The sequence below is a fragment of the Sturnus vulgaris genome, chromosome 11 (genome assembly GCF_052056855.1).
Source record: "Sturnus vulgaris isolate bStuVul1 chromosome 11, bStuVul1.hap1, whole genome shotgun sequence".
NCBI classification, from domain to species: Eukaryota; Metazoa; Chordata; class Aves; order Passeriformes; family Sturnidae; genus Sturnus; species Sturnus vulgaris.
In genome coordinates, this window is record NC_142253.1 from 1,724,154 (window position 1) to 1,735,212 (window position 11,059).

The 11,059-nt window shown below is 40.0% G+C and overlaps 1 protein-coding gene across 3 annotated transcripts in view; it reads left to right on the forward strand.

Moving 5' to 3' along the window:
• Positions 1-11,059, forward strand: part of CRBN (cereblon) — a 38,492-nt gene that overhangs the window by 23,214 nt on the left and 4,219 nt on the right. For 2 of the 3 annotated variants that reach the window (XM_088171234.1, XM_014873776.2), the window contains exons 2-10: positions 1,975-2,087; positions 3,192-3,394; positions 4,220-4,369; positions 5,612-5,771; positions 7,057-7,119; positions 7,533-7,617; positions 7,743-7,858; positions 9,664-9,728; positions 10,874-11,005. In XM_088171234.1, the coding sequence (XP_088027360.1) occupies positions 1,975-2,087; positions 3,192-3,394; positions 4,220-4,369; positions 5,612-5,771; positions 7,057-7,119; positions 7,533-7,617; positions 7,743-7,858; positions 9,664-9,728; positions 10,874-11,005 (1,087 nt within the window). The remainder of the gene's footprint in view (positions 1-1,974; positions 2,088-3,191; positions 3,395-4,219; positions 4,370-5,611; positions 5,772-7,056; positions 7,120-7,532; positions 7,618-7,742; positions 7,859-9,663; positions 9,729-10,873; positions 11,006-11,059) is intronic. The other variant, XM_088171235.1, reaches the window with a different exon arrangement.

Consider the following 11,059-nt stretch of genomic DNA (forward strand, 5'->3'; position numbering starts at 1 on the left):
AAAATGTGATTTTTTGTTATGCAGGGGAGCCTTCAGCTCTCGCTTTTCCCTCCTTCTTCTGTTCTGGAGGTGCTGCTAATCCTGGAATTTAGAGATAAATAAAACCCAGTAGTTGGGGGGGGTGTAAAAAGCTTCATCTTGTTTTGCCAGCTGAGGGGGAGGAGGAGAGGGAAGGAGCCGGGGTTTGCTGTGTTTTGGGCCGCCTGGTGCTGCTGCAGTGAAATGAGTCATCGTCCCTCAGCCACCACCACCACACAGCAGCCACTGTGCGCTTTTGGCAACAGCCAGCAAAAGTTTGCAGGGCACAATTCTTTCCAATCAACTGCTGCTAATTCCTTCTGCGTTCAGAAAAACAAGTGGGACAGCGTCTCCCTGGTAAAACTGCTAATGATGGATGCAGCCGGATGGGAGCACAGGGAAAAATCAAAATTTTTTTTTTTTTATTCCCTCTCCCCCATCTTTGCAGTGATGCCCCAGAACCAAACAAAAACTTCCTGTTCTTCTCCTCCGTCAAACTAAGCAAAATAGTGGCTGTTTTGGACATCTTAAACATTTTGTAATTGTTCATGGTTAGGGTTGCCAATTAAATATAAGAAATTTCATATAGGTGTGGATTATTTTTAACAGTCATTAGGCAGATGGTGTGTCACTGCTGAAAGGACTGTAATTAGGTACAGTACCAAAGAGAGTCTGTAACCTCCTTTCCTGTCCTGCTGGATCATTTCTTGCTGAGATAAATGCAATATAGGATGGATCTGTAAGAGCAGGTTCTGTAAACTGTGAACTATTTATAAAAACATAAGTGAGGTGAAGCAGAAGTAAGAGCAGTGACTAAACATTTTGTGGGAGCATTTAACAAATGTGTCTGGAGGCCAAAGAGGGGGAAAAAAGGTTCTCTAAAATCAGCTTTTAATGTCTTCTTCAAGGCTCTCTTGTCCTCCTACTCTCAGAAATAGTAAAATTAGTGGTGCTCCCATTTCTGAAGGAAAATTCTTTGTTTCTGCAGCATCTTTCTTTTTTGAGATTTCCCTGCAGAGCCCTTTAGGATGAGAGAACCCCTCCACCTTTTACATTTTCAACTCTGGATTATTTTTAAGAAGGTACTAATTGCAAAGGCAGGCAACTAGACAGACTATTGTAGAAATATATATTTTTCCATCTTGTAATAGCTTTCATGGTCTAAATGATGTTTTTCAGCACTGCTGGGATTATGCATTACCCAGTAGCTCTTGGTGTAAGAATCTTGGAGATTGGTTTATGCTAACATTTAGTTTAGACATAATATGGTGTATAAGTAATGTTTGAATAGGGTCTGTTAATGCAGTGACTGATAATTTAATTGTCCTCTTGCCTGAAAATTACTTTGGAATTGGCTGAGAAATGGGAAGGAAGCAGTAGTTTTAAAATACTATTTTATATCTAAAATCCCTTGGTGATTTGTTTCCTCAGGAGTTCCTTTGCTGGGTTTGTGTTTAGTGTACACACAGCAGAGGATGACAGCAATTAAATTGTCTAAAATACCAGCAGGAGTCTCTGCATGAATTCGGAATTTCCCATTGCTTCTTACTCACTTGCAGTTTGATTGTTGAGGTTTGTGCAGCCTCAGACACTTCACTCAGCATCCTGCAAGGAATGAATTTATCTGGATCCTGGTGTGCACACAGAAAAAGCCTTTAGAGCTGAGATAAGGAAGTACCACTGTAGTGCAAACCTGAACTGACAGCCTTTGTTTATTGTTTTCTTCCAAGGGAAGTTGTTCTTTAGCCTTTCAGAAATAAATTACCAGCTTTTGACCCTTTCTATAGAATGATGGTTTTGGTGTAACAGCAATAAAATTATTTTTCTCTGGTTTATTGCCCTGTGCAAGGCTGTAGCCTGGGAATATTGAATGCATTTCTCTGATTCTCAGTTTTTTTTCAGTATCTCAGTCTTTGCTGATTGACTTCTACTCAATATTCTGTATGTGCTTATCAGTAGAGAGTGAGGAAGAGGATGACAATGAAATGGAAGTGGAAGACCAAGATGGTAAAGAAGCTGAGAAGCCAAACATCATTAATTTTGATACCAGTTTGCCCACATCACATATGGTATGTTTTTATGTGTTGTCCATTTAATATATCCTAATGGGATTTAAATAGGTTTTGCATAGTTTTACTGTAATGTTCTTAAGCCTCAAACTTCATTTTATTTTCACAGAATCATAAGATCATAGAATGGTTTGGGTTGGAAAAACCTTAAAGGGCACCGAGTGCCACCCCCTGGGCAGGGACACCTTCCACTATCCCAGGGAGCTCCAAGTCCCAATGTTCAGAGCCTGGCCTTGGACTTTGTGGTTCCAGGGGCAGCCCCAGCTGCTCTGGGCACACTGTGCCACTCCCAGGGAGGAATTCCTTCCCAAAATCCATCCAGCCCTGCCCTCTGGCAGTGTGGGAAGCCATTCCCTGTGTCCTGGCACTCCATGTCTTGGAAAGAGTCTGTGTCCATCTTTCCTGTAGCTCCTTCAGATACTGGAATTCAGTCACCCTGGAGCCTTCTCCAGGCTGAACAGCCCCACCTGTCCCAGCCCTTCCTGGCAGCAGAGCAGCTCCATGGTGCTCCCCGTGGTGTCCATGTCCTCCCCTGTGGAGGGAGCAGAAAACATTCATAAAGAAGAAAGTTTCCCTGCATCCTCAGAACAAGCTCCTTGGAAAACCATGGATTAGAGATAAGAAATGGCTTGTGAAGTGACAAATACAAAAAGGAATCCAGCTTCCCCCCCTTGGTAGACCCTCTTCTCTATCTTCAATATTAGTGATTCATTCTCTTTTAGTATCCCTAGGCCAGCTTTGAATGTGAAATCCCTCAGGGATTGGTTACAAAGTAGAATTCCCTTGGTAATTGGTACAAATTGTAAAACCCTCAGAAGATATAAACCCCCTGTAAAACAACAGCCGTGGGTATGTGCAGACAGGAAGCCTTCATAGAATAAACCATGGATTTGTGCCTCTCTGCATGTGCTGGTCTCTGTACCCTGCTGGTCTGAGAGCTCCCCACGAGCCCAAATTCCATCTGGGCAAGGCTGGGGACCGTGCTCCATCACTGAGGGCTGCAGGAGCAGCCTCGGGGATCCCAAAGAGACCCCAAAAACCCCCAACTAGCGACACTCCCTGACCTCCCACCCCTTCCTGAGTGTCCCTGCTTGCCCTTGGCAGTACCTGGGCTCGGACATGGAGGAGTTCCACGGCAGGACGGTGCACGATGACGACAGCTGCCAGGTGATCCCCGTGCTGCCCCGGGTGATGGTGATGCTGATCCCCGGCCAGACGCTGCCGCTGCAGCTCTTCCGCCCCCAAGAGGTTAGCATGGTGCGGAATTTAATTCAGAAAGACAGAACCTTTGCTGTCCTTGCATACAGGTAAAAGCCACGGGCGGGTTGCTGGTGTGTGCAGCATGTTTTTAGCACAGTTTCTGTGGGTACTAAAGCAAAAGCAGATGGTTGCATCAGTTCTGTGCTCGAGAACGAGCTGAAATTGTTGAACAGAAATTGTCTTTCAATATGTAATGGCAGTGTAGGTGCTTGACAGTATCACATGTTTGTGTGGAGAGACAGCAAGTGCTGATCTGCTTCCTTGTTTGAGCATCCTCTTCATTTCAGTAACTGTTTGTTCCATCTTGTTAAAGAATAAGCCTTGACCTGAAATGTAAAAGTCACATTCTTGTTTTGAGAGCTGTATTGTTGATTGTTTTGTGTGTGAATTAACAAGCACTGGCAAATGTTTCACAGTAGAGTTGAGAGACAGGAGGTGATAGAAAAATGCAGAAGAGAGAAGCTGATCAGTGCCAGAAGTTGGGAATGTTCCTCCCTCTTCCCCCTGCAATTTACTATGGATTAATTGTGTGGGAGGTGGGAACAGTTCCTGTTATAGAATCAATCCAAAGAATGTTGGTGATTCCAGTGTCTGCATTTGAAATGCTGACACACTGGTGATCCCAGAATGTCACATCCAGACCCTAAAATAAAACCAAGTCACCTGGCAAAAAAATCCCAACCAAAACAATAGAAGTTGCTTTATAATTGAAAAATTATTATTGTGATTAGTTAAATGGATTTCACCAAAAATTGCTTTTTTGATCAGGTCAGTCATGTACAGTCAGTGCAGGCAGACTGGAGTCTGAGTGAGCAGTGTCGTTTGGAGTGGGGGTAATTAATTTAATTCATCTTTAATTCTGTTACTTTTAGTAATGCACATGAGAGGGAAGCACATTTTGGAACGACAGCAGAAATCTATGCCTACAGAGAAGAGCAGGAATATGGAGTTGAAACAGTCAAGGTGAAAGCAATAGGAAGACAGAGGTTCAAGGTGCTTGAAATACGAACACAATCAGATGGGTAAGAAAAGAATGCAGTTAATTCTGTGCTCAAGTCAACTTTGATAGGAGTATTCTCTTCTTTTCTATATTCCAGTTTGATAGCTGGGATATTTAGAGGCTCTCCTGACTAGTTTTAACATATTATGTAATTAATGCTTTTTTCCATTTCGAAAAGTGGTCCAGATCCTGAACATGCAGTAAGAATATGCTGAGTGTTCCCTCATTTTCAAATCCTTGGCATTGTGCCCTGCACCATGGCAGTGGCACTGGCCACAGGTCCAGGCTCCAGCACTGATCTGGGAGCATGTGACAATTCCTAGCACAATTGCTGGAGCTTCTGTCGTATTTTCTGCAAGGCTTGTGAAAAATTACTCCAGATCTGTAAATCTAGAGCTGGCATTGCTTTGGAAAGAGGCCTGGGAGCAGCATTTCTGTGGCTTTGTGACCTGCAGCTGAAGAAATGAATGCCTTTGAATGAATGCCTTTGCTATTTGCTCTCTAACATTTGGTTCCAAATAACAAATTCTGAATGTTACAGCTTAGGAAAAGCCCTGCTTGGACACATGGTGGCAGTGCTTGGACAACTGCAGCAGCTTTGTTGCTGGGAATTCACTGTCCAGAGCTCCTTAGCAAGAAGAACATTTCCATAATTCTTGGTGTTTCTGATTCCTGAGTACTTTTGGCACAACATAATCTTATAATTTATTGTAAGTTACCAGTTCAGTGCTGTCCCTGTGAGAGAATTAGGAATTTGTAATGACACAGCCCTCAGTATTTCAGGATTTATGCTGTATAATCCTGATAAAACATGAAGTCTTTCCTGCTGGACAGCATTTTTAGTAGCCACATAACATATGCTGAGGTCTTTGTGGAAGAGGTGACCTTTGATGCTGGCATATTAAAATCTGATCAGAGTCTGTATCCTATTTCTGCTGATTCTGACCTCGAGCTGAGCACAGAAGCTTTTGTGGTTTGAAGATAGCAAAGTGCATTTCAGCTAAACCGAGGCATTGAGATGGAAGAGCTGGTTTTTTTTATGCCAAAAGTAACTTGAGGAGACAAAAAATCTAAATCTATAGTGCTGAGATTGTGAAACATTCAGCTGTGTTGTCCCCGCCAATCTGTCTGTATTTCTGTCCACCACAACAGATCTGTAGTACTCTAAAATAAAAAGGTTCAGATCCATTTTTTAAATGCGTGTATTTGAAAAAAAGTTTTAAAAAATTAAGTGTACACCTCATGTTTTTGTTTGGTTTCTCAGAATCCAGCAGGCCAAAGTTCAGATCCTGCCTGAACGAGTGCTGCCCCCCACCATGTCAGCAGTGCAGCTGCAGTCCCTCAGCAGGTGCCATGTCATTCCCTCTTCCAAACCCTCCTGGCAGGACAGAGCCATCAGACAGTGGTGGCAAAAGTACCAGAAGGTGAGAAGTTATTCTACAGCTTTGCTTCTTTTGCTTGTGTATTTTTAATTTCTGATGGTGTCTCGAGAGTCAATATCCAATTCCATCTGTAGAGGAGGAGGCACAACAGGGAAGGCAGATTCCGAGTTCCTGCTTTTTTATGGAATCACACAATTCCAAGTAAGGTTTGGTCCTTAAAGCCCCTCCATCCCAATGGAAGGTGTCTCTACACCTTCCACTATCCCAGGTGTCTCCAAGTCCTGTCCAGCCTATCCTGGGAGACTTCCAGGGAAGAGGAATCCACAGCCTCTCTGGGACTGTAATAAATACAGTTTATATCTGGATTTATTATTTATTCCATTGTTTTGGTCACTGACACAGAGAAGTTAGCTTGAAATCTGTCTCTGTAGAGATCTTTGGAACTACAGAAATTAATACAGAGTCCTGGTAACTTGACTCATGTTTGGATTTGCTTTTTTCTTCAATGGTTTTGAACTCTTGTACTCTCAAAATCAAATAAAAACCTCCATTGATAACAAAGAGCTCTTGATTCTCAAGAGTTCCTGCCCAAGTTCATGTGAGTTAATGAGCCCAGGAACACTGGGCTGTGAAGTGGGAATCCCTTTCCAAGGCTGGTTCTGTCAGGTGAGGCTGAAATGAAAATCCTGGGAAGAAGATCCAGAGCAGGGTAATTGTCCTTTGACCTCCATCTCTCCACTGGTGTAATTTGTAAATGAGGAGAGTTGCCCTCAAGAGGGGGATTAAAATTGAATTTGTACACATTTGCAGTGCAATATGAGCTCCTCTTTTGAAAAGCAATGTAGTTATGTTGTGTGCTGCTTTTATTAACTAAAGCTCTAAATTTCTGTGTTCAGAAATCACTGGAGAAAATTGGTTAATTAAGCAAATGACATTACACTGGTGGAAGTTTGGTGGTTGCAGGGACAGCTGGTGAAGATTTAGGAACAGATGCACTGTTAATAGCACTTAAATTTTGAACTGTCTCCATTTCAGATAGATACCCTTTTGAAAGACATAAGTTTTTATTACTGAACATCTGAAATACCTCTAATGCAGAGACAGGTTTTGTGACAAAATCCAGATATTGTCCTGTTCAGAAGGCTTAGCCCTCAGTGCATCTGAAAATGGGTTTGGAAGCTTCACAGTGAAGTGCTGGTCCTGATGGGGATAATTTTTTATATCTTTAAATAATCAGGTCTGTCTCCCTGTTTCAGTTGTTAAAAAAAAAAAAAAAAATTGTCCCAAAAATCTGCCTTTGTTAAAGAATAAATATTTGTGGTTTCAGAGGAAGTTCCACTGTGCAAGTTTGACATCTTGGCCCCCCTGGCTCTACTCTCTCTATGATGCTGTAAGTTCACCTTTAAATCAAATAACCTGCAGTGGGCTTTATAGTTGTAATAACTAAGTATGGGATAATATAAAAGCTTAAATTTTGTTGGCTCATAATTTCCATTTTAAAGCATTTTCTATTCAATGTGATGTGAAAAGATCAGGAAGGCCTTGCCCCTCTGTGATTGTTCCCTCCTTCTTAGAGCAAATGTCTGGATAGCAGAGATTCTGTTCCTTCTGTGCTGTCTCAGAACAAAACCAGTTAAAATATGTAGGTACAAAGTGATTCTTTAATTATTCTTCAATTAAAACCCACTGTCCACTTAGGGAAAAGAGCTTACTCTACATTTTGCTTCCCTTTTGTTTTTTTTTTTCCTAAGAAGCAAACAGCAATACCTATGTATTTAAATTAGGCTTTTCTTCTAACAAAAGGAAACCTTGATGGAAAGAGTCAAGAGGCAGCTCCACGAGTGGGATGAAAACCTCAAAGATGAATCTCTTCCATCAAACCCAGTAGGTACGAGATTTTATGAACCCACATTCTATTTTTTTTTTTTTTTAATTTAAGACACCACAGCTTAGATAATTACCTGGATTATTTCTCTGTTAATTCTAACAGACCTGCTGCTTTCTCATTTCTAGATTTTTCTTACAGAGTTGCTGCCTGCCTGCCCATTGATGATGCTTTACGTATCCAGTTGCTCAAAATAGGCAGTGCTGTGCAGAGGCTCCGCTGTGAGCTGGATATCATGAACAAAGTGAGTTATTCTTCTTTACTGGCCATCAAATTGCCAAAAAAAAAAAAAAAAAAAAGGGGTGGCTGTTAACAATCTCTTCCAGAAATGATGGAATTTCCAGATAATCTTTCCAGAGGATGAATCGGAGCGTTGTGTTCTTTAATCAAAAGTTTGCTCAAAAGGAAAATGATCTCTCAGTGCTGGATTGTGTTTGGCAGCAAGCAAGAAGCATATAATAAAATATAATAATAACATAACATAAACATAATATTTGCTTTTGTTAGAAGTACAGCACTTTTTTAGCCAAGAGATGGTGCTAGAAGTCCAGTGTTGTTAACAACCATCACAGCCCCACACTGACACCACAATTAAATATCATTTTACCATGGAAACCTGTGGATTTTGTAGCAAAATCTTCATAGTATTGAGCATAAATCTAAAGATTGGATTAAACAGATTTTTTTTTATAAAAGACACATTTATTTCTTAGGCAGTTCCTTGTTAAGTTGTTCAAAAACTTGTTTCCCTTCCCTTCTTTCCATTGCCATGGGCTTGTCATGTTCTAAATGTTTTATTTATGTGTAATACACTTCTGTACAATAATCGATATTTTCTGAATAACTGTGTTTGTCTAATGGGTACAGAGCAGTGGAAACTTTGCCTGTTTGTCTAGAAAGTACTGAGTACTGTCATTAAATTCTTGCCTGTTTCTGGGGAAAAGTGACCTGAGGGTCATTTTAATAGTGATCCTCTTTCCAAAGCTCATGCACCAGAAATTTAAAGAAAGGAGACACAAAACCTCTCTTCCAAATTCTGAGGAAGAAATGGGCAGGTTTTTGCCTGAGGCTGTAATCACACTAAATTTCACTTTTCTTTTCTGAGTTGAAGCTCTGAATACACCCTGATACTCAAGTGCTACTGACAGCTGTTCATGTTCAGTAATTATATATTTTCCATAAATTCCAGAGAGACAGGAAAACTTAAATTGCCCTCATAAATTCAAGTTAAAAGTTGCTTTTTAGCCTAAGCCCAAAAGGTGTTTTCATCATCATCATTTGATATTTTGGTCTGTAAGTGTGTAACTGTTCTGTGTTAGTGTGTCAGAATGGGGAGTGCATTATGGCTTTTTACAGTTATTTTATTTCAAAATCCTGTGGCTCATTTTTGGGGGAATTTCACATCATTACCCTTAAAAAGAAGTACAAGTAATTTATGTCCTGAAAATGAATGGGAGTGTTCTGCTGAGCTGATTTAAATGCTGCTTTTCTGGGCAGTGTCAGTGATGAATTGTTTAGTTCTACTTTATAGGAATTGTAGAAGATGAATTAATCTGTTATAATCTCCAGGAGACAGATCAATATGTTTTACCTATTTTTCTGAGGAAATTGAACCCATTGATCTACAGTACCCTCAAATTTAAGAAAGACTTAATGATTGCATTTGTCTCATCTGCCTTTTCTGTGCTCTATTGCAGAAGAGCAAAGGTTGTTTTTTCTAAATTAGCCTTTAGAGACCTTAAAAGGTTGGCTCATTTATTATCTGTGTGGAGTCAGATCCAATTCTATGTGTGTGCATCTTTTGGTGAAGGGATGATAGGAAAATTGTTACGTCTTTTAGATAATAATTAATGTTTAAATAAATAAAATGCATAGAAAAATATATCCCATATCAGTGACTGCTGCTCAGATGAACAAAGCAATTGGTCCAAAGTCTGTTCTAATGGAGAGGGAGAGCCATTTTTTATTATTTATTATTTTTTATTATTTCCCTCTGCTGACATTCATCTGGAAATTAATGAAATTATCTTCTTTGTTTCTCTTTCCCAGTGTACATCTCTCTGTTGTAAGCAATGCCAAGACACAGAAATAACTACCAAGAATGAAATATTCAGGTGAGTTTATTACTCTTCATCCTGGCCAGCTCCTTGGTCACAAACACGGGCACAGCAAAGCAGATTAAACTGGGTTAAGTCTTAAAACTGCTGGGTTTGCCATGGCTCCAATAAAATGTAAGTAAATATTTATAGAGAGTTTATATTTGAGCTTTTTTAATGAAAAGTTAGGAAATCTCAGCATTTCCAGGTATATTGGAACAGAAATTGGTGTTGTGTCACACTTCCAGGACATTGCAGTGAACAATTTGAAATCTAATTGTGTCACATAAAGACTTTTTCATCATCCTGCTATTTCTGAATAAAATTTCTGATCCCCTAAATTTTATTTATTTATCAACAGGCCACAAGAGCAAATTAAAATGCACTAATTAGGGGATATAAAGAGGCTCCCAGGATGCTGGCATGCAGGGAAGGTTCCTATTTAAACCATCCCATGTTGGGATCCATTTTTTGTTTTTAAGAATCTAAAGTTATTGCTGATAACTGACCCCATTCTCTCTTTGCCCTGGACAATATCTGCCATGTTTTTACATTTCCCAAATAATTGCTGCTTCTGTCAGCCTTGTCACTGCTTCTCATCTTGATTAACTCCCATCAGCCCCATCCCCTCTGATAAAGGCAATTTTCAGAGATGCTTTGGGTGAACAAAAACTCCCCACAGTTTTTTTCTTTATCAGTGTGATAAGGAGCTGATGGGGTAATTAAAAGCCATTTCTTATCTTCTAATCAAATAATGGATTGCAGACACCACAATTCCTGCTGTGTCAATATGATGAACTTGTAACAGAAGATGCTGAGAAGTTGGTGCAATAAATGAACATTCTTGCTTACTTTTAAAGTTACATTTTCCTTGTTTTTCTTGAAACTTCCTGTTTAAAGCAATACCAGGATGAATCTATTGTGTACTTCTCTGCAATTCTAAGCCAATTTGAGCAATGATATTTTAAATTAACATCTATTTTCTTTCCATTTTTAATATTTTTTCTCCCCTACCAGAAGTGTTTTGTTTTTTTTTTTTTTTTCTCCTCTGTTTACATTTGCCACCCTTTGGGTCTGGTTTTTTGGGGTTTTTTTTGTTTGTTTTTTTTAAATTTTATTTTTATTTTTCCTTGCTCTCTGACAAAATTCCTTGTGTGTTGTAGCTTATCCTTGTGTGGGCCCATGGCAGCCTATGTGAATCCCCATGGATACATCCATGAAACCCTCACTGTATATAAAGCCTCCAACCTGAGTCTCAATGGACGCCCCTCCACAGAGCACAGCTGGTTCCCTGGGTAAGGGCAGCACCATTTTATTACAAAATCACCTTAAATTGGCTATTTCTGGGA